Genomic DNA, 23,686 nt, shown 5'->3' on the forward strand with positions numbered 1-23,686 from the left:
CAAATGACTCACTTCAGATCAAAAGACCCACACAGACTGAAAATAAACAGACAGAAAAAGAGATTTCACAAAAATGGAAACAACAACAAAAATGCTGGGGTGGCAATACTTACACCAGACAAAATAGACTTTAGAACAAAGGCTATAACAAGAGACAAAGAAGGACCCAGCAATTCCAATTCTAAATATTTACCCAAGAAACCCAAAACACTAAATCAGAAGACATATACATCCATATGTTCATTGCAGCATTATTTACAATAACCAAGACATGGGATCAACCTAAGTGTCCATCAATAGATGAAGGGATAAAGAAGTGGAATATGACTCAGCCATAAAAAAGAATGAAATCTTGCCATCTGCAACAACATGGATGGATCTAGAAGGTATTGTGCTGAGTGGAATAATTTAGAGAAAGATGAATGCAAGATGATTTTACTTTTATGTGGAAACTAAAAAACAAAATAAACAAGCGGAACTGAAACAGAACATTTCGATCGTTGCCAGATGGGAGGGATTGGGGGGATAGGTGAAAAAGGTGAAGGGATTTAGAAGTACAAATAGATAGTTACAAAATAGTCACTGGGATGAAAAGTACAGCATAAGGAATATTGTCAATAATATTGTAATAACTAGGTATGTTATGGAATATGGAATTGGTATGGAAGAGACAGTTGGACACTCTGAGGTTTCAGGAAAAGCCTTTATTCAAAGCAGCGCTGCTGGTTCAGGGGACTCTTAAGATCCAGATCCTGAACAACTTAGACAATGAGATTTTCTTTTAATATGTCTGAGTTTCTTTGTTTCCTAACTACCAGGCTTCTGTAGTGGACTCTCACAGCCCCCCTCAAGTCAGTTAGAATGGTTAACTTAGATTGTATCTAATGTCCATCCTGGATGGCGCCAGTGACCTCCCACTAGTTAAGCTGTTGGTGTCAGATGGGTACTAGATTTATCAGGTTGATCACTTCGCAAGTTATATAAATGCCTAATCATGGGGTTGTACACCTGAAACTAATATAATATTGTATGTCAACTGTAATTTAAAAATAAAAAAATATTTTAAAAAGATATTTTTTTCTAGTTATTAGCCATGCACTTTAAGAATTGAAATATATCTGTATTTCTCAGTTTGTTTGTTATAATTTTATTTTCTTATTTTCCTTAGGATATTAGCTGCAATGAGATTCAGGTTCTTCCCCAACAAATGGGAAAATTACATTCACTTAGAGAGCTCAATATAAGAAGAAATAATCTTCATGCCTTGCCAGATGGTAAGATGCTCACTGTTTTTACTGACATGAATAAAAGAGCAACTATGGAAAACTTAATTTAATTCTTTTTCATTTCTGAACAGAATTAGGAGATCTTCCCTTAGTCAAGCTGGATTTCTCTTGTAATAAAGTGACCGAGATTCCAGTTTGTTACAGGAAGCTGCATAATTTACAAGTAATAATTTTGGATAACAATCCATTGCAAGTACCACCAGCGCAGGTTTGTAATAAAAATCTATTACTTGTTTCTTCTCTTTTTATTCAGAATTATATCTGTTACTGGTAAATTGAAAAATCATCAGAAGTAAAAGTTAATTTGTTGTTGAGTTATTATTATCTAAGGGAGTTTTTCTGAGAAGTGGCTTTTTTACTTTGGTAGGAGTTTTATCTTAACTTCTGGAAAATAGGATTTGAAAACCCAGCCATAAACATTTTGCTTGTGAACTGATAATTCTGATTGTTAATGTTATTTCAAAAGGATAGACTGTGCAGTCTTTCTACATCTATCCCACTCAGCTGTATATCCACTTGAAACTTGTGTGAGTGATAGAAGCGTTTTCTTAGCACTGATAGATGGAATCATAACACAAAGAACACTATACAAGTGTAAAAGTATTAATTTAGATTTTTAGTTTGAGGATTAAATCCATGTGGAATCCACTAAAATTATATTAAAGGAATACACTAAGATATAAACCTACAAGGACAAAGAATGGAAGAGAGAGGACAGCAGGGGAGAGATGGCAACAGAATTTTGGAAAAAGGAAAATATATGGAATAGTGGTAGCTAGGGTCTCTAATTATTACTGCACAAGAGTATCTGCTGAGGAGGCACATGGCAGTGAAACTCCAGCCTGCCCTCTACTTTCAAGCCATGTGCCCTGGCACAGTGTTGCATACATCTAGAAGAAGGGTTGCCTTTTTCCTTCTACAAAGGTACATTCCACTCATTCCAAAGGAGGTGCCTTTTCTAATTCAGATCAAGTCTGACAGGAGTCCTGGTAGTAGCTGCCTGAGCATGATAAAGAAAGCTGAAACTTGTGTCTGCTATGGGAGAAGGCAACAGAAAATAAATTGATTTACTGTGTTAAACCTGGGGATGACTGGGATATTTTTGTTGTTGATTATTGAAGGAAACATGTAGCTCTGAATATGGGGATGAAAGACTGAAAACTTGAAAGTCTGTAGAATGTTTAAGGCACTGCTGTTCAGTAGAAGTTTCTGAATGAAGGTGTGGAATGGGGAAAAAGATTTTCCTTCTGTCCTTCTAAATTATTCTGTCTGTTCTAATAATCAAACTTACATGAGACAGATTAATGGGAGAAAATAGCCAAAATTATTATGAATGTACATATGTGCAGTAAGAATATGGGATTCCAGGACAAATCCTGCAGTTGAGGCTTATGTGCCCTCTTCCGGAGAGGGGGAGGGGGAGTAATTTGGACTTCAAAGGGAAGGTAGGCAATTCACAGGTAGATAAGAAGGAGCAAAGATTTGGTAAACAAATTCTTTCCAGGCTGCCCAGACACAGAGTGGGTCCAACAAACAAATTTTGCAGGTTCCTTTCTGCCAAATTTAGTTCATGTTATGCTAAGGTGATCTCCCTTTCTGGAGCAGATTTTTCTATCTGATTTTTTTTTAACAGGTAAGGAGGAGGTAAAAGGCTCTTTTAGAGTCTTTTGTCTCTTAAAATTACACTATCCCCCAAAGTGGAATTTTGTTTCTTAAAACAATCAATATCCCCCAAAGTGGTATTTTGAGGCAGCAAACTCTGCTCCCCTCAGTGGGAATGTTTTATAAACTGTGCTGTCCATACCATAGTCACTTGCCACATATGGCTACTGAGTACATGAAATATGTACTGGTTGAAGGAACCAAAATTTTAATTGAATTTTATATTATTTTAAATCTTTTTAAACTGATTCAAAATGGATCATGAGCTTTAAACTTTTTTTGATTGATTTGAGAGAGAGAGAGAGAGAGAGAGAGAGAAGCCAATTTGTTGTTCCACTGATTTATGCGTTCATTGATTCATTGGTTTCTTCTTGTATGTGTCCTGAACGGAGATCCGACAATTGAATTTTATTTTGATTAATTGAAATTTAAATAATTTCATGTGATTAGTGGCTACCATTGGACACTACGGGTCTAAGATTTACACTGTCAGATTATTGCCTCTAGCTCCAAAGCCACATGACCCCCCATTTGCATTAGCAGAAGCCTAGGGTTTACTCTGAGGAGTAGGTAGATTTCTCTCAGATTCCCTCCCTCAGCTCAGCAGCCAAATGACTATAGCTTCTTGTGTTAGCATAAGCCTGGAATTTACTCTTTAGAGCAGTGCTGTCTATTAGAACTTTTTGTGCTGATGGAAATGTTCTCTATCTGCATTGTCCAATGTAGTAACCGCAAGTGGCTGTTGAGCACTTGAAAGTGTATAATGTGACTGAAAATTTGAACTTTTAGTTTTGTTTAGATGTAATTAATTCAAATAGCCACATGAGGCTAATGGCTGCTGTATTGGATAGCACTACTGTAGGGAGACCGGAAACCAGAGTCAAGGACTTCAAGTATAGCTATGGGCAGAAGTGAGACCTTTTACTGAAAACGATGAATGCTTACGTAGTGAGTGGTGGGACCTTCCAGTAGACTGTCTTACATGGCTCTCAGAATGCTTTCAGCCTGTCTTATTTATTTCAGGCAGGGTGGCTGGATTTCTCTCTTGGTTGATTGATTGAACTAGGAGAATATACTGATCTTTGAGGGGGTCTCCTGATGAAATGGCCAGTCCCTGTCTGGTCACTAGACAGTGAGGCTCACCATTGGTAAACTTCCCCCTCATACACAGAGATTCCAGTTGACTTCTTAATTGCTTCACTCTTGAAGATAAACAGATAGCCACAGATCACTAGACATTTGCAGGAATAATGTCTAGCATGAAAGACAGAGACCAAAACACTGAAAGCCTTCTATTGAAACAAAATGGGTCTCATTCATAGGAGTGACAATCAGAATGACTCCTCAGTAGCAGCATAGGAAGCTAGAAGATGTTAGAACCACATCTTCAATGACTATGGGAATATTTACATCTTTCTGTACTCAAACTGTCAGTCAGGTATGAGGTAGAAAAAAGATAGCTTCAAACATACAAGGTCTCAGAGATTTTAACTTTCATGTAGCCTTTATTAGAAAGCCAGCAGAGTTTGTGCTGTATCAAAATGTGGGAGTAAATTAAGCAAGAAAAATCCTTCATGTTCAAGATCGATAGATTTGCAATAGGCCTAGAGAGCAACCAGTCAGTTTGGAGTAGGGTGGTTGTCTCCAAAAAGAAAAAGAAATAAATTGATAAATGACTTGATGTGTTTGTCAGTATGGAGAGGGTTTTACAGTTTTGTCATAGAGTTAGGAATTAATTAGTAATAGTCATACAGAAAATTATGCAAAGGCAAATGAAGTAATTAGTCACTTTAGACAAAACAAAAACTTGCAGGAGAAAGAAAATGTACTCTAACTTATGTGGTTCATCTGTGAATACTTTCTTACTCATAATAGTGTAAATATTCTATTTTGATTTAATGAAAAAAATCTGTATTATAATAATAGTAAATATTTATATAGCACTTACTGTGCTCCAGACATTGTTTAAAATGCTTTATATGCATTAATTCATTTTTATCACATTAATTCATTTTTTATAAACAGGTACTGTCATTATATCTCATTTTATATATGAGGAGACAAGGGCATAGAAGTTAAGTGACCTGCCTAAAGTCACATGCTAGCAAGTGATAAATAAAGCCCAGTTTCAAACCAAGGCTATCTGACTCCAAAGTTTGTGCTTAACCACTATGCATACTTCTGAAGAGGGAGGAAATATGTTTATGTGAGTTTATGGTTATTGGAGATGGGAGGATGGTAGTAGTGGTATTGATATATGAAAGTGGTGGTAGTTATAAAGTAAATCTAAATTCTCTTTTTCCTTAGTAAGACTTCAACAAATAGAATCTATACTTGAAAAATAAAAATAAGATAGCAATAAAACCATGTTATTTATAAATATGAAGGTAAATAGCAGAAAACCAAATAAAAGAGTTCAATGAGGGACTGGGTCTTGGTGATTGGAGGGGATGGAATGGAGAATTACTTTTTTAAAATATGTTTTTATGTATTTTAAAGAGGGAGGGTGATTAAGAGAGAGAAAAAAAATCAATGTGAGAGAGAAACATCGATCCGTTGCCTCCTGTACACACCCTGACCCGGGATCGAACCTGCAACCTGGACATGTTCCCTGACTGGGAATTGAACTGGTGACCTTTTGGTACATGGGACAGCACTCAACCAATTGAGCCACACTGGTCAGGGCTAGAATTAATATTTTGTTATCAGTTTTATAATTCTCTGTGACTTTTAAAACTATGTACATGAATTACTATTATAAAAATTGAATTTATAAAAGAAAATAATTGATCTTAATTTAATTTGGTAATACAATAATTTTTTTTGGTTTGGACAGATAATAGGATACATCTTAATTGGTAATGTGTTCAAATCTAATAGCTCAAATGTTTTAATTTTTGTTTTCAATGAAATTTTTCAGTGGTCAAGTCAGACCTGGTAACTATGAGATTTATCTAAGAAACGGTTCTCCTTTATACCTGGAATGATAATTACTTCTTAATGTACTTTTCTTACTATTTGTTGATTATTTTTGTATGTGTTGGTAGGTTACGTGAGCTCATAAAACAATACTTTTATTACAATTTTTGAGAGATACTTATTTGATATAACTCATGGAGACTGCAGCTAATCTTTGTAAATTTGACTTATCACTTCCTTACCACTCATTATCTATCCTTTTATATAGCATACTTTCTTTCACATAGTATTTCACCCTTCATTATTCTTTTTCTAGCAGCAATGAAAATAACATTTCAGGATATTATCTTAGTTGAATTGACCATTTACATATTATTTTATTCTAATTGGCCTACTCTCACACCTTTGAACAAAATCATTTTTTTTTCCTATATTTAAATTCTTTTTATTAGCTTTCCTCCAGTGTTTACCCAACCAACTTAGTGGGTCTGATGAGATTACTAAAGAATTACATGAATTTTGTTTTCTGTTCTCACCACTACAATAAATATATTTCTTTTTGCTTTTTTCTCATAAAGGCAACTCTTATAAATTGTAAATTTTATATTGTGTACTGGTTTGTACATTGTACTGTTAACAAAAAAACTTTAGTGAAATACAGAATAATTAACTTAGTTTTTCTAATAAGAACAGAGACAGCAATAGAATTTTAGTTGGTATCAGTGTTGTCAGTTTTTTTTCACCTAATGTCAGAAGTACAAATTAATTAAGTATGCAGTGTATCTATCATGATCGTGATGTCTCAACATAATTTGAGGTTATTAAAATATATAAGTAAATTGGTAGATAGCATATATTTTGGATCTATATAATTAAACCTTTCTCCATTATTTATTGACAGATATGTCTAAAGGGTAAAGTTCACATATTTAAATACTTAAGTATCCAAGCATGTTGCAGAATGGATAAGAAACCAGATTCTCTGGATCTTCCATCACTGAGTAAAAGAATGCCCTCCCAGCCTCTCACAGACAGGTAATGTAATATTCTTACAGTCTTGTTTCATGATTAGTATATTCTCTTTATGTAAAAGATATTTATTTATCTTGAGTGTACTGAATATGTTTAGGCTGATTGTCTCAGTGTTAAATTCAATAATTGTTTGAAGTGAAATATTACCATCATAGAATGAACTTCTGGATACTAGAATCAACTTTGAATTTTCTCAAAAAATTAATTATTATTAAAATTTTAGTAGTAAAATGTAAACATTTAACATCATAGTGCAGAAATACTAATTTCTCAGTACTTGACTATTACTCTTATGATCATTCTATTGTACATTTGTAATAACTAGTAGAATTTGACTTTGACCTGAATTTGGCAGAAGAGCAAGTCATTTTTGAGTGCTTCCTTACTTTATATTTTTTTATCTAGATCAAAGATGATTTATCATCGATGTTCTGTATGATATCGATGTTTTTATCCTCATGAGATTTTGAAATGATAGATTTGATATTGTTTTTAATTTATCTTTTTAGGATGTAGATTGGTGTAATTATATGAAAACAATTCCATCCAACAGGATGGAAAATAATTGGGATGGGGTGAAACTATATTTAAAGGTTTGACATTGTATTTATGACAAAGTTTAGACTACTTGGAATAGCAATATAATAAATACTGTTGTTAATAGTGCAACTTCTGGAATTCCCAAATAGGTCTTTTTCTTGAATTTTTTATGCTGCCTAAGTAGAATTAAGTATCCAAACATTAAATTTAGTTCCTAAAGATTCTTTTGTTTAATGTTATGAGTGATAGTAAACCAAACGATTCTATAAAAAATTAGACTTAATTCATATTCTACTCTCTATTAGTCTGTTTTACATTTATTTAAAAATGAATTTACTTTAGTAACAGCATTATTATATCAGTTATTTATTCTACAAATATTGGTAGCATGCCTACTGGTTCAGGGTATGTTTTGTTGAATGATATACATATTGGTCTCTGCCTTCATGTAGCTCACAGTCTAATGGAAGAGTCAGTTAATAAACAAAGCAAGGGAACACAATACACATAATTTCAAATTTCCTTGCTATAAAGGGAAGGAACATGTTTTAGGAGTAAGATAGGAAATGTCTCCTTGGTATGGTCTGGTTTAATTCAAGACCTGACGTGAGAAAAAGTAGTTGTGTAAAGAGCGAGGGGAAGAACATTTCAGGCAGAAATAATGACATGTGCAAAGGCCTCAAGTTAGGAAGAGGCTTGGTATGTTAAAAAAATAAATAGCCCTAGCCTGTTTGGTTCAGTGGTTGGAGCGTAAGCCCTTGGACTGAAGGATCCTCGGCCCCAATCCAGGGGCACAAATCCAGGTGTCTCTCACATCAATGTCTCTCTCTCTCTGTCTCTCCCACTCCCTTCCACTCTGTCTAAAAATCAATGGAAAAAAAATATCCTCAGGTGAGGATTAACAAAACAAAACAAAACAAAACAGAACAGTACAGAACAAAACAGAACAAAACAAACAAAAAACTAAATGAAGGCCAGCATGGTTGAAGCAGAGTGGCTAAAGGCTAGAATGGTATGTGTTGGTTTTGGTTAGTAAGGACTCAAGTCACGTGGGGGCTTTTGAGGCTGTGGTAAGGAGTTTGAATTGTATTTAAAGTAGAGTGGGAACTCATTGGACAGCAGGGGAATAACGTGATCTGATTTATGTTAAAAAAAAAACACCAAACAAACCTATCTTCGCTTATATAAGGAGAATAGATTGGAAGTAAACAAAAATAGAAGTAGAGGGACTAGTTAGGTTGTTGCAGTTCTTTCAACAGATCAAGGGGTCTTCAATAAGGTGATTGCAGTAGAGATGAAAAGGAGTGGATAGAATTGAGATATGTTTTGGAGATGGTCTCTAGCAGTGTCACCCAATAAAATGTGATGTGAGTGACATATGGAATTTTAAATTTTCTTGTAACCCATGTTAAAAAAAAGGTAAAAAAGAAGCAGATAAAATTAATTTTAGGAATACACATTATTTAACTCATATCAAAAATATTTCAACATCTAATTTAAATAGAAAAATTAGTGAGTTTATTTCACATTCTTTTTTTCCTATTAAATCTTTGAAATCTGGTGTGTATTTTATTTACATTTACAGCATGTCGCAGTTTGGACTAGCTACATTTAAAGTGCTCAGTAGCCATATACTCCTGGTGGCTGCTGTACTGGACAGTGCAGGTCAACAGCGTTTACTTCTGAGTTGGCTCTTGGGTGTCTAGCCTCCCACTCACAGCTTGTATTGAAGTACCTAGAAAAATTCTTGTATGTACATTTCACTTTCATAGTCATGTCCTTGCCTATATCGTTCTTACTACTTATAAAACCCTTCCATGTCTTGACTGGTTTGTAAATTGTTCACTCTACAAAGGTAGGCATTACAGTAGTTAAGTATGTCCACTTTTAGAGTCAGACATAATGTACCCGTAAAGCCCTTCTCTGACTCTTCAAAACTATGTTCTTATGTCATAATGTCTCTGGTCCTCCATATTCTTTTTCTTTTGCTCCTTAGTTTTTTTATATGTAAATCAAAAATAATCATATGGATAATGTCAGGATTAAATGAAATAACGTCTATATAGCACTTAACACAATGCCTTACCCAAAATAATTCCTCAACAAATAGCTTATTATTATCATTATCATCTTTTAGAAATACACAGATGTATTTTAATAGTACATAGTATTATTGTAAAATAGTCAGATGAATTTCAGCTCTAATCACTGTTTAACCTCTTAATTCCTCTGTGGACTGTGTAAGGTATTTAATCTCTCTGAGCTTGTTTATTTAAAATGTTAATAATACCCATTTCCTAAGCTTATTGTGAGAATTAAATGTGTGCTTGGAAATTGGTAGTTACAAAATAGTTACGGAGGTGTAAAGTACAGCATAGTGAATATAGTCAGTAATATTGTAATATATATGTACGGTGCCAGGTGGGTACTGGAAATATTGGGGAGGCCATGTTGTAAAGTATATAATAATCTAACCACTATGCTGCATACCTGAAACTAGTACAAAATAATATCAAATGTAAATTATAATTGAAAAATAAAAATTTAAAAATAATGAAAATAATAGATGTTTAAAAATAATTTTGAAACCCACACTTGAAAGTACAGTGTAGGGCTCAATTTTTTTGTAAATCTGAAGTATTTAATAATAATAAAAATAATAATGCTAATAGTAATATAAAAAATAAATGTGTGCGCCCTAGCTGGTTTGGCTTAGTAGATAGAACGTCAACCTGTCGACCTGTGGATTGAAGGGTCCAGGGTTCTATTCCAGTCAGGGGCACATGCTTGGTTGCAGGCTCGATCCCCAGTAGGGGGCGTGCAGGAGGCAGCCAATCAGTTATTCTTTCTCATCATTGATGTTTCTATTTTTCTCTCTCTCCCTTCGTCTCTGAAATCAATAAAAAATAAAATAAAATAAATGTGTGCTTGGCAACTAGTTCAGTAAATGATATTCAGTAAATGTTATAATTTTTCCCCATGGAAAATTAACTTTTATAAGCTTTATTATCTTCATTTGTAAAAAGACATAGTGCATAAATTACAGAATGTAAGTATTAAAAGTAAAATATGAAGTACCTAACAGAGTGTAGATGCTCAACAAATATTAGCAATTATTGCGTCTTTTTATCCTTCAAGACTAAGCCCAGATGCCCTTTTCTTGGGTAAGGCCTTTCCTAACCTTACAAGGAGAATTAATTTCTCTTTTCTCACAGCACTTTATATTTACCTTTGTCATAGTCTTCAAGACATGTAAATATACTTATTTCACCTCTGGTCTGAGAGCCCTTTGAGGTAAAACATTTTTTAATTCATCTCGTCTCAAGCATTCAGCATAGTGCCTCATAGTTGGCAGTTACTTCCCTAAGTTTATTAATATACTCCAGAAAAGTATAAAGATCAGTTTTTTGGGGAGTAAATATAGCATAGTGATTCAGATCAGGGACTTCAGTGTTAATCTAGGGATCAAATTTAGACTGCCATTTGCAAGTTGCATGTCATTGGGTAAATTGTTCAACCCTTCCTCGGCTGTTTCCTCATCTGTAAAATGAGAAAACACCAACAATCTGCTAGAGTTTTTACAAGGAATATATGAGGTATTGTCTTTAAAGCACTTAGCCCAATTCCTGGCACATGCTAAGGTGTCCATAGGGTGTTTTGTAAATTTTCAAATTAAAGTGAAAAAATACTTCGCTACCTGGGTGGCATACTGTGTATTCAGAAATTTGCAAAGACAGCTCTGACCTCACACCAGAAAAATTGTTTATTCAATGCTTTGCAAACTTTGTTTTGTATTCTATTTTCTTGGTTATTCAATGGACGTTATTCATAAAGCTAAAGCATATTTTTAGAGCTAATGAAGAAGAAACTATGAATTGAAGTTTTAAAATATATCATCATTCTATGGTGAAATTTGTCAAACCAATGACAAAAACAGGAAGATATTGTATCAAGATGATTTTTTAGCAGGGCTATCTGCTTTTCTGAATCTCTCAGGAGAAATAAAGCGTACTATTAACAGTTGACACTTTATAACAGAGCGCATGAAGGAAAAATATTTCATGAGGGACATGAATGAAGTGTTTTGTTAGGAAGGTTCCTGACATTTTCCCCCTCATGTCCTTAAGGATCTCAGACATCAAAAGTGTATATTCTGTATTATATAGGAAAATTTTAGGTCAAGACTATATTATCTATTTAAGAAGAAAACCCTAACTGTTCTTAGAATTTCTATTTCTATAGTATGGAAGATTTTTATCCAAATAAAAATCCTGGCCCTGACTCTGGAATTGGAAGTGATAATGGAGAGAAACGGTTATCTGCAACAGAAGTGAGTGTTTTTTATTGCTGATCTATTTTATTTTAAAATTTTATTAGAGCTTTGAAATAGATACTTGCACATACTGACTTATTTTGCTTAAAAGTATAATCATTATTACATTATATGAAACCATACATGTACATTTTTAAACTCACAACAGTAAACCTTAACATACTAATTTTTGGTTTGAAAACTGGAAATGTAAAGCACATATTGAATACTTCATATGTTAATTTAAAGCAACTTAATTCTTAATCGTGTTTTAAAATGCCTCATTGGTACTTGGGCTTTATTTTTTTCAGCCATCAGATGACGACACAATCAGCCTTCACTCTCAAGTCTCAGAATCAAATAGAGAGCAGACATCAAGAAACGATAGTCACTCCGTTGGCAGTAAACCTGATTCTCAGAAAGGTAATCCATATGGTGTTCGCTCTATTTATTTTATGTACATAGCCCTTATAAAAAACGGACTTTGAAAAACAGTATCTTTGGCCAACTCTTTTATTGAGAAAACACACTTTTATTCTAAGCAGTGTCAGAATAAACTATCCATATTTTCTAATAAATATTATTTTATACTTAGACCAGGAGGTGTATGATTTTATTGATCACAACACAGAAGATGTAGCAGTTCCCGAACAAGGAGATGCACATATTGGATCCTTTGTCTCTTTCCTTAAGGTAAAGAAACAAATATTAATAACATGTTCTCCTTGATATCAGAAAAATGGACCATACAATTTAAAATGATAATTTTCTTTTATATAAGGGAAAAGAAAAAGGTCCTGAAAAATCTCAGAAAAATGAAGAATTAGGAGATGAGAAAAGGTAAGCGCACACAAATTCTCAAATTGAAATGTTACTTATAAATATTTAAAATATATTTAGATATTCTTACTTGGAAGAATATAATTTTTGTTGATTTACCAATTATACTAGTATTTAGGTAATTTGTGAATACTTTATTTGCTTGCATTCCTCAATTAAACTGAAAATTCTCGTAAACATTTAAATTGAGTGTCATTTATACATTGTTTTTCCCCTCAGAAGTATAATAATAATGTCTCCTATGATTATTACTGAGGAGGACTGTACCTTCACATACATTGCCCATTTAAGCTACTTCATAAGACTTTTAAATAGATGATATTGGGCCCTGGCTGGTTTGGCTCGGTGGATAGAGCGTCGGCCTGCGGACTGAAGGGTCCCAGGTTCGATTCCGGTCGGGGGGCATGTGCCTTGGTTGCGGGCATATCCCCAGTGGGGGATGTGCAGGAGGCAGCTGATCGATGTTTCTCTCTCGTCGATGTTTCTGGCTCTCTGTCCCTCTCCCTTCCTCTCTGTGGAAAATAATGGAATAAAAAAAAATAGATGATATTGGCATCATTTGATGAAGAAGGAAAGCGAGACCCAGGTTTTCAAATGTCTGCAACTCATGTGTCCTAACTCTCAGTCTCTTTCATTGAGAAAATATACTTTAAGGGTATTTTCATATTTTATTAAAATAAGTGTGCTTTGGATCTCTTCTATATCCTTTACCTTACAAAATGATGGAATATGACCTATGACATTTTTCCTTTTAAGTTCCTTCATCGAAGCAGAAAGGAAGGGAAGAGCATATTTTGAAAACCTACCACGTACCAGGATCTGTGCTATGTGCTTTCCCATGTATCTGATATAATGCTCACTAAATTCTGCACAGTAGATATTGTCCTCATTTTTACAGATGAGGAAGGTGAAGCTTGGAGATGGAAATTTCTTGCCTAGAACCACCTAGCTAGTATCCAGTAGAACCTAGTGTGTTAACTGAGCTCTCGCTGATCCTGAAGCTTTTCTCTTTTCTCTACATTGTGCTTCCTCTAAATGACTCATTGGTAGCTTTTTAAGCGGTCATTAATCATGCCTGGTACATCATAAGGAGATACATAGCTTTATCTTATATTCTTTATATTTAATTATTTTACTTTCTCACTTTATCTCAGAGGACAGTGGCCTAAACTTGAGAGTTATGACTGGAATGCAAGTTATGGTAAAGATAGAGTCTTAGTAGGATTTGATACTTTTTTGTTTTTAAATTAAATACTTCTGTTTGGAGAACAGTTTATTTTACAGTTTATTGGTTCTATTTGAATGATAAAAATTATATATTTTTTGGCACTTTTGCCAGACTTATTTGAACCCATTTTGCATTTCCTCTACTTAAACAGTTTGTGGAGAGATTTTTAAGATCAATATGAAAATTTCATGACATTTTATATTTACTGATAAAGACTGGCCAGATAGAACTCTGTAGTTCTTATTATACTCACAACTGGGGAGTATGCATTATTAAGTTACTATGGCCATTACACATTTCAGAAATTACAAAAAAGTAATACTACAGTTCACTTTGTTAGCCATTAATTATATTAATATAACCACTATGCTACATTTTCTGTTTAGTGAAAAGGATAGATATGCTTTTATATTCTTTAAATATTCCTTATTTTAATGTTTTAAATACACGGATGTTAAGATTTTAACTTTCACATGGTATTAAAAACTAAACATGACTTCTAATTCTGGAAGCAGGCATAAAATAAAAAGAGACTTTACTGGGGTGGTGGAACACACAATACAATATACAGATGATGTATTATAGAATTGTATACCTGAAACCTATATAATTTTATTAAACAATGTCACTCTAATAAATTCAATAAGTAACAACAATAATACAATAAATGAAAAAAAATCTTCTGTCTTTTTGGATAAACATGTTCGTGTCACCTTTTAGACTTGGAAAAGAACTTGCAGAGGAAGAAGATGATGATTTGAAGGAAGTAACTGATTTGAAGAAAGTAGCTGCTCAGTTATTGCATCAAGAGCAAAAGAACAGGTATATTTTAGTAATGCTATTTAAATTGGCAAATTTTGCAATCATTAAATCTGATTATTTAAAGATTATCAAATAAAGTATATGAAGTTTTCAGTAGATAATAGGGCCATTTTAAGAATTATTTGAAGGGATTAACTGCTAAAAGACAATAGGAAATACTTAGGAGAGAAATGTAAAGTTACATATATAATTAAGAGAATTATTCACATTGTCATTATATTTAATTATTGGTTAGGTATCTCTTTTTTATTCCTGTGTGCTAAATAATGATTTATTTGTTGATACTCGTTTTAGGTCACAGTAGCATTAGATATATTGTAAGCATTATTTCCCCATATATATGTCATAAATATGTAATATGCTTTTTATCAGATTCCAAGTTACTTGGGATATGTGTAAACTCCTTTGAAATGAATTTACTTACATAATGGGTGATTAAATCAGCATGATAATTTGAGGTTCAGAGATTCATATTGGTCAGTGAGCATTTGTCTCTCTGGTAGGCTGTTCCCAAATGCTTGTCTTTTGCTACGAGAAAGACATTGTGTGAATGAGTATAAAATCAGTGGAAGTCCTTTATTTTTTCCAATTACAATTTATTTTTTTAAAATTTTTATTAAGGTATTACAAATGTGTCTTTATCCCCCCATTATCCCCTCATCCCCCCAGTCTTGCCCTCACTCTCACCCCCTGTTGTCTACTTCCATCCCTTATGCTTGTATGCATGCATACAGGTCCTTGGGTTGATCTCTCACACCCTCCTCTACCTTCCCTCTGAGGTTTGAGCATCTGATCAATGCTTCTCTGTCTCTAGATCTGTTTTTCTTCATCGGTTTATATTGTTCATTATAATCCACAAATGAGTGAGATCATGTGATATTTCTCTTTCTCTGACATATTTCACTTAGCTTAATGCTCTCCAGCTTCATCCATGCTGTTGCAAATGGTAGGAGTTCGTTTCTTTTTACTGTGGCATAGTATTCCATTGCATAGATGTGTCAAAATTTTTTAATCCACTCATCTGCTGATGGGCACTTAAGCTGATTCCAAATCTTAGCTGTTGTAAATTGTGCTGCTATGAACATAGGGGTGCATATGTCCTTTCTAAATGGTGTTTCTGGTTTCTTGGGATATATTCCTAGAAGTGGGATCACTGGGTCAAATGGAAGTTCCGTTTTTAGTTTTATGAGGAAACTCCATACTGTTCTCCACAGTGGCTGCACCAATCTGCATTTCCACCAGCAGTGCACGAGGGTTCCTTTTTTTCTGCACCCTCGCCAGCATTTGTCATTTGTTGATTTGTTGATTATAGCCATTCTGAAAGGTGTGAGATGATACCTCATTGTCGTTTTGATTTGCATCTCTCAGATGATTAGTGACTTTGAGCATGTTTTCATATGTCTCTTGGCCTTCCTTATGTCTTCTTTCAAAAAGTATCTATTTAGATCCGTTGCCCATTTTTTGATTGGGTTGTTTCTCTTCCTTTTTTAAGTTGCATGAATTCCCTATAAATGTTGGATATTAAACCCTTATCGGAGATATCATTGGCAAATATGTTCTCCCATGCAGTGGGTTTTCTTGTTGTTTTGTTGATGGTTTATTTTGCTGTGCAGACGCTTTTTGTTTTGATGTAGTCCCATTTGTTTATTTTCTCTTTAGTTTCCATTGCCCTAGGAGCTGTGTTGGTGAAGATACTGCTTTGGCATATATCTGAGATCTTGCTGCCTGTGGATTCCTCTAATATTTTTATGGTTTCCCATCTTACGTTTAAGTCCTTTATCCATTTTCAGTTTATTTTTGTGTATGGTGTAAGTTGGTGGTCTAGTTTCATTTTTTTGAAATGGTGTCTGACCAAATTTCCCAGCACCATTTATTGAAGAGACTGTCTTGACACCATTGTATGTTCTTGCCTCCTTTGTCAAATATTAATTGAGCATAGTGGTTTGGGTAGATTTCTGGGTTCTCTATTCTATTCCATTGGTCTATATATCTGTTCTTGTGCCAGTACCAGGCAGTTTTGAGAACAATGGCTTTGTAATACATCTTGATATCTAGTATTGAGATCCCTCCTACTTTGTTCTTCTTTCTCAGGATTGATACATCTATTCGGGTTTTTATTTATTTATTTATTCCAGATGAAGTTTTGGAGAGTTCTTTCTAGATCTTTATTATTTCCTTCCTTCTGGATACTGTGGGCTTTTCTTGTTGCTCTCTTTCTAATTATTTAAGTTGCAAGGTTAGATAATTTATTACCAGTTTTTCTTGTTTTTTGAGGAAGGCCTGTAGAGCTATGAACTTCCCTCTCAGGACTGCTTTCATTGTGTCCCATAGATTTTGGATTGTTGTGTTTTCATTGTCATTTGTTTCTAGGATGCTTTTTATTTCTTCTTTGATCTCTTTGGTAACCCAATCATTGTTTAATAGCATGCTATTTAGCCTCCAAGTGTTTGGTTTTTTTTCATTGTTTTTATTGTAGTTGATTTCTAGTTTTATGCCATTGGGATCTGAAAAGATGCTTGTTATGATTTCTGTTCTCTTGAATTTGAAGAGACTTTGCCTGTGTCCTAATATATGGTTTATCTTTGAAAATGTCCCATGTGCACTGGAGAAGAATGTATATTCTGTAGCTTTGGAGTGAAATATTCTGAAGATGTCAATTAAGTCCATCTGATCTAGTGAGTCATTTAGGATTGCTGTTTCTTTGCTGATTTTTTGTTTAGAGGATTTATCCAGTGGTGTCAGTGGGGTAGTAAAGTCCCCTACTATGACTGTCTTACTATTGATCTCTCCCTTGATATCTTCCAGAAATTGTTTTATGTATTTGGGTGCTCCTGTATTGGGTGCATATATGTTTACCAGAGTTATATGCTCTTTTTGAATTGCTCCCTTTAGTATTATGTAGTGACCTTCCTTATCTCTTGTTATGGCCTTTACTTTGCATTCTATGTTGTCAGATATAAGTATCGCAACCCCAGCTTTTTTCTCATTTCCATTTGCCTGAAAAAATTTTTTCCATCCTCTCACTCTCAGTCTGTGTGAATCCTTTGTTCTGAGGTGAGTCTCTTGCAGACAGCAAATATATGGGTCATGTTTTCTTATCCATTCAGCTACCCTGTGTGTTTTGATTGGTGCATACAATCCATTTACGTTTAATGTTATTATTGATAAGTACTTGTTTGTTGTCATTTTATTCTTAATGTTTCTGTTTCTTCTTGTCTTTCTGTTTCTTCTTTTTACGCAGTCCCTTTAGTATTTATTCCATTGCTGACTTGGTAGTAATAAACTCTCTTAGCCCTTTTTTGTCTGTGAAGCTCCTGATTCCACCTTCAATTTTGAATGATAGCCTTGCTGGGTATAGTATTTTTGGATTCAGTCCCTTGCTTTGCATCACTTTGTATATTTCATTTAATTCCCTTCTGGCCTGGTGTGTTTCTGTTGAAAAATCAGTTGATATTCTAATAGGAGCTCCCTTGTAAGTAACTCTCTGTCTCTGGCAGCCTATAAGATTCTTACTTTGTCTTTGGTGTTGGTCTTTTGGGGTTCATCTTGTTTGGGACTCAATATGCCTCTTGGACTTGCATAGTTTTTTTCTTTCCAATATCAGGGAAGTTTTTTGTCATTATTTCTTCAAACAGGTTTTCTATTCCTTGCTTCTTTTTCTCTCCTTCTGGTACCCCTATTATGCGAATGTTCTTTTGTTTTGTGTTGTCCCAAAGCTCCCTTAGGCTCTCCTCTTGCTTTTTAAATCTTCTTTCCAGTTGCTGCTGTGTTTCTGTGTTTTTTCCTACTTTGTTTTCTAATTCACTGATGTGGTCCTCAGCCTCTTGTAGTCTAGTGTTTAAGCCTTCCATTGTGCTCTTTATTGCAACTCTGTCATTCTTCATCTCCTCTTGGTTCCTTTTCCTGTTGGTGACATTCTCATTCAGCTCCTTATAATTCTTATTGAGTTGTGTATATTTGTCATTGAGTTGTGTGTTTTTGTCATCCAGCCGTTTGAGCATCCTTATAACCATTACTCTGAATTCTATCTCTTATATGTTGCTAGCCTCAGTTTCATTTAACTCCCTTTCTGGTGAATCTTCTTTTTCTTTCCTTTGGGGAATTGCTTTTTTGTCTTCCCATGTTTTGCTGTAATGTTTTAATCGTAGATCCAATTGCTCTGCTATCCAGGTTCTTTTGGGGACAGTGCTACTGGTGTGATCCCTCAGGTCTCCTGGGCTTGGTAATCTAGCGTAGCTCCCTACTTGAGCTATTTGGGTTCTCTTGATGTAGGCCTGTGAGCTGGAAATGCTCAACTGTTGTGCCTAGAAGTCAGCAGCAGCCGTGGAGGGGGGTGTCCCAATTTTTGCTGTCTTACGCCCTTGGTTGAAGTTGCGCATGCCCAGCGGGGACTCACAGTGGCACTGGAAAAGTGTGTAACTGTAGTGTCCTGAGTTCTGTAGCTGTGGGGTGGGAAGACTCAGTTTTTGCTGCTGCACTTGTGGATAGGTGCCCGCTCCCAGTGACGGCTTACAGGGGCACCAGCAGGTGTGTTTGCCAGTGTAGCGTACTGAAGCACTCTGAAGGGCCCTGGCACTGAAGCCACGTAATTGAGGTGTCTGTGGGCAGGTATCTAGGGTGAGTGAATTCAGAATTTCTATTGCGGGGGGGGGGGGGTGCGTCCCTGTTTGTCCAAGATCGCACCTAGCGGGGGCTTGCAGCGGCTCCCAGGAGCGCCTGTGGATAGATGGCCTCTGGGTGCCTTCTCATTGGAAATGCGCGACTGTGGCGGTGAGTTTGTCGGTGCAGAGCTCTGACACACTCTCATTTGTGTGGTGCATCTTTTTTATCCCTTTACTTTCAGTCTATGTGTATCTTTCGTTCTGAGGTGGGTCTCTTGTAGGCAGCATTTATATGTGTCAGCATATATATGTATCCATTTAGGTACCCTATGTCTTTTGATTAGAGCATTTAATCTGTTAACCTTTAAGTTGATTATTGATAGCTATATATTTATTGCCATTTTATTCTTTTTAAAAAATGTTTTTATCGATTGTAGAGAGAGGAAGGGAGAAGCAGAGAGAGACATCAATGAGAGAGAAAAACATCCATAAGCTGCCTCCTGCACGCATCCCTCCCGCAGGAATGGAGCCTGCAACTCAAGCATGTGCCCCAATCAGAAATTGAACTAGCGACCTCTTGGTGCATGGGATGATGTTCAACTAACTGGGCCACACTGGCCAGGGCCATTTTATTCTTTACTAGTGGCCCAGTGCACGAAATTCGTGCACATTAAAAGGGAATTAATTAGCAGAAATATTTTAATATTGCTATTTGCCCTTTCTCTATAATAGAAGTGTGAGAGATGAAAGGAAATTAGTAAAATGTATGTGAAAATAATATATATATAAATTTATTAATAAATAAACAGTAACAAAAGGATATAACAACAGAGGCATGATATAAAAACAACAAAAACATGACATGAAAACAACAAAAACATGATATAGAAACAGCAGTGATGCAAACAATGACTGAAAAAGTGATTAAACTTATTCTAATATCTCCCTGTACACCACATTAAGAGTGAAAACACTTTCAGAGTGCTTGACTAATTTCCCTTGTGATGAAGTACTTAGAACTTTAACTGTAACATCACATGCTCTTCAAATTCGAGGGAAAGCAACATATAATTGACCATGTGCAAAAACGGGTTCAGGTAGGAATATTTCTACTCTGTCTAGAGTTTGTCCTTGTGATTTATTAATAGTCATCACAAATGCTGGCATCACGGGAGACTGTCGTTGAATCAATTTAAATGGGAGGCCAGTGTCAGATGGGGACAAATTAATTCTTGGAATCAGAACAACCTCTCCCTCTGCACATCCTGTTAATACTTTAGCTTTGATAATGTTAGGTCATAATCTTTTGATAATAAATCTGGTACCATTACAAAGACCCCATTTACTATTAAGATTTATCAATAGCATGATGATTGCACCCACTTTCAATTTTAATTTATGACAACGGCATTCCCGAAGGAGTAATACTATTAAGAAATTCAATGGGAAAATTTTCCTTTTCAGCATCATCTGATGAATCAATGGAATCATCACTCAAATCTCCATCGAGTAGATCCAAAATTTCTTCATTTAATTTTTGAACATGCTCATTTTTTGGACAAAGAATTGCACTTTTAGATATATTTTTAATATTATCTATAGATATAGTATTTCCAAAGGTAGCTTAAATAATAGTTCCATTTCAAATCATTTCACAGGGGATTTCAATAATATCCATTCCTAAATGAAAACTGCTATCAAGTTTGCCATCTCCAAGTTTTACTAACCATTCACTATAAGCAGATTCCTCTGACCTCATATTTATTGTAAGAGACAACTTTCTGAAACATCCCCAAACATTACAGTACTTTAAACTCGTTTGTACTATGGCCGATAGCATAGCATGTGGTACAATACTGAGACATTGTCGAAAATCCCCTCCAAGAAGGAGAACTTTCCCACCAAATACAACATTCAAATTCATAATTTCTCTTAGTAATCTGTCTATGGCATTTATAGCATGACTGGATGCCATGGTGCATTCATCAGTAATGAGAAGTTGGACCTTTTTATTGTTTTAGCAACTTCACTCTTTATATCGAGTCTAGAAGTTGAAGTTTCATTTAATGGAATAGGTAATTTATATTGAGAATGAAAGGTGCTTCCCCTGAGAAGTAAATTTGCAGCAATTCCTGTTTACGCTGTGGGTAAAACAGTACCACCACAACCTCTAATATAATGTATTAAAACTTTATACAGATATGCAGGTGAATAGGATTCCTAGCTGGCAGGCCCCTGACAGCAAGCTGGCCATCTGTGGATTCCGTGAGGAATGGGGCTCCCTCCTCCCTCCTGTCAGGGTCTGGGGTGCAGGTGAATGGGGTTCCTGGCCGGCAAGCCACTGACAGCAAGCTATCCAACAGCAGATTCTGTGAGGAATGGGGCTCCCTCCTCCCTACTGTCAGGGTCTGGGGTGCAGGTGAATGGGGTTCCTGGCCGGCAAGCCACTGACAGCAAGCTATCCAACAGCAGATTCTGTGAGGAATGGGGCTCCCTCCTCCCTACTGTCAGGGTCTGGGGTGCAGGTGAATGGGGTTCCTGGCCGGCAAGCCACTGACAGCAAGCTATCCAACAGCAGATTCTGTGAGGAATGGGGCTCCCTCCTCCCTACTGTCAGGGTCTGGTTTGAAGGCCGGCCATGCCCCCTGTTGGGCCAGATCCAGAGTTCTACCACGCCGTGGCCTCCTCCTTTGCAACCCAGGACTGACTGCTGCTGGGCGCTCCTGGTGCTCCGAGGGTGGGTTCTTTTCTCAGGCCTTGGGGGAAACAGCTCAGGGAGGGTGCAGCCCTTGGTAAGGCAACCCAGGACTCAGTGCGTCCAAGTTCTGAGGGCGGGTTCCTGCCTGAAACCTCGCCCTCATGGAAACAGCTCGGGGAGGGCGCAGCCATTTCCAAGACGACCCCTGCAGGACTGACTTCCTTCCGGTTGGTTGAGCTTCGGATGTGATGCGGTACAAGCAAGGATTTATATAAATAGATAACTATGTTCCTCTTTTTCTTTCTCTTTTTAAACAAGACCCTTTAATATTTCTTGCAATTCTTGTTTGGTGGTAATGAACTTATTTTAGCTTTTTCTTGTCTGGGAAGCTATTTATTTAACTTTCAATTTTGAATGGTAGCCTTGCTGTGTGGATTAGTCTTGGATGTAGGTCCTAACTTTTCTTCACTTTGAATATTTCATGCCAATCCCTGCTGGCCTGAAATGGAAATCAGCTGACAGTTTTATGGGAGCTCCCTTGTAGGTGACTAACTTTCTTTCTCTTGCTGCTTTTAAGATTGTCTTTGATTTTTGCTGTCTTAATTATGTTGTGTCTTAGTGGGACCCTCTTTGGGCTTATATTGTTTGGGATTTTCTTTACTTCCTGGACTTGTGTGTCCTTTTCCTTTTCCAAGTTAGGGAAGTTTTCAGTCCTTATTACTTCAAATAGGTTCTCAGTCTCTTGTTCTCTCTTCTCCTTCTGGTATCCCTATCATATGGATGCTATTATATACACTCCATGTTGTCCCTGAGGTCCCTTAGACCATCCCCTTTTTTTAAAAATTCCTTTTTTTATTTGCTGCTCTGATTGGGTCTGTTCTCCTACCTTATCTTCCAAATCACCGATTCATTCCCCTGCTTTATCTAGGACTCTTTTTATTTCTCCAGTGTTTTCTTCATTTCTGATTGATGCTTTCTAATGGTTTTTATGGTGTGTTTTTTGTTTTTTGTTTTTGTTTTTATGTTGTTGAAGTTCTCACTAAGTTCCTGGAGCCTCCCTAAAGATTGATTGAACTCAGTATCTGGTAGCTTGCTTGCCTCCACTTCATTTAGTCCTTTTTCTGGGGATTTCTCCTGTTCTTTTATTTGGGGCATAGTTTTTGTGTTCCCATTTCACTGCCTCTCTGTATTTGTTTCTGTCTGTTGGGTAGATCTGCTGTGTCTCCAAGTCTTGGTATTGTAGCCTTATTTGGTACATGTGTGTGTCTCAGTAGCCCAGTCTTGCTGATCACCCAAGCAAAGTGCTCCAGGAATTTCCCTTGCATAGGTTATGTGAGCCCTCCTGTATTAGTTGAATGTTGATTGCGATTGTCTCATCCATGTGTGGAGTCCATCTTAGGCTGGTTTTCTGTGAGGATTGGCTTTGACCACAGTGTATGAGCCCCACAAAGAATTTGCCCCTGCAGGTTATGATGCCTACTGAGATCTTCCTTCAGATATGTCACTTGTGGAGCTGATTGGGTCATGCTCTCACTCTCATGTCATCTGAATCTTGGCACCAGGTGTGTTGGTTCTGGGGCCCTTCAGAGGGACTCTGGTATAGGTCAATATCAGATACTATCTGGCTGTGGGCCAGAAGGTGATCCACACTTTATGGCTGGCTGCCTTTGGGGGACCTAAGTGAGGTCACTCAACAAAAGTCCCAGGGTACTCCATTGTCTGAAGTCTAGTTATTTAGAAGATTTC

At 36.0% G+C, this 23,686-nt stretch overlaps 1 protein-coding gene across 1 annotated transcript in view; it reads left to right on the plus strand.

The window, feature by feature from the left end:
- LRCH2 (leucine rich repeats and calponin homology domain containing 2) overlaps positions 1-23,686 on the plus strand; it is a 104,553-nt gene that overhangs the window by 42,432 nt on the left and 38,435 nt on the right. Inside the window, exons 4-11 of the mRNA XM_006082204.3 lie at positions 1,169-1,274; positions 1,358-1,494; positions 6,769-6,902; positions 11,682-11,769; positions 12,063-12,174; positions 12,347-12,444; positions 12,533-12,591; positions 14,540-14,641. Coding sequence (XP_006082266.1) covers positions 1,169-1,274; positions 1,358-1,494; positions 6,769-6,902; positions 11,682-11,769; positions 12,063-12,174; positions 12,347-12,444; positions 12,533-12,591; positions 14,540-14,641 — 836 coding nt within the window. The remainder of the gene's footprint in view (positions 1-1,168; positions 1,275-1,357; positions 1,495-6,768; positions 6,903-11,681; positions 11,770-12,062; positions 12,175-12,346; positions 12,445-12,532; positions 12,592-14,539; positions 14,642-23,686) is intronic.

Source organism: Myotis lucifugus, unplaced genomic scaffold (assembly GCF_000147115.1).
Source record: "Myotis lucifugus unplaced genomic scaffold, Myoluc2.0 scaffold_2, whole genome shotgun sequence".
In the NCBI taxonomy this organism is placed as follows: Eukaryota; Metazoa; Chordata; class Mammalia; order Chiroptera; family Vespertilionidae; genus Myotis; species Myotis lucifugus.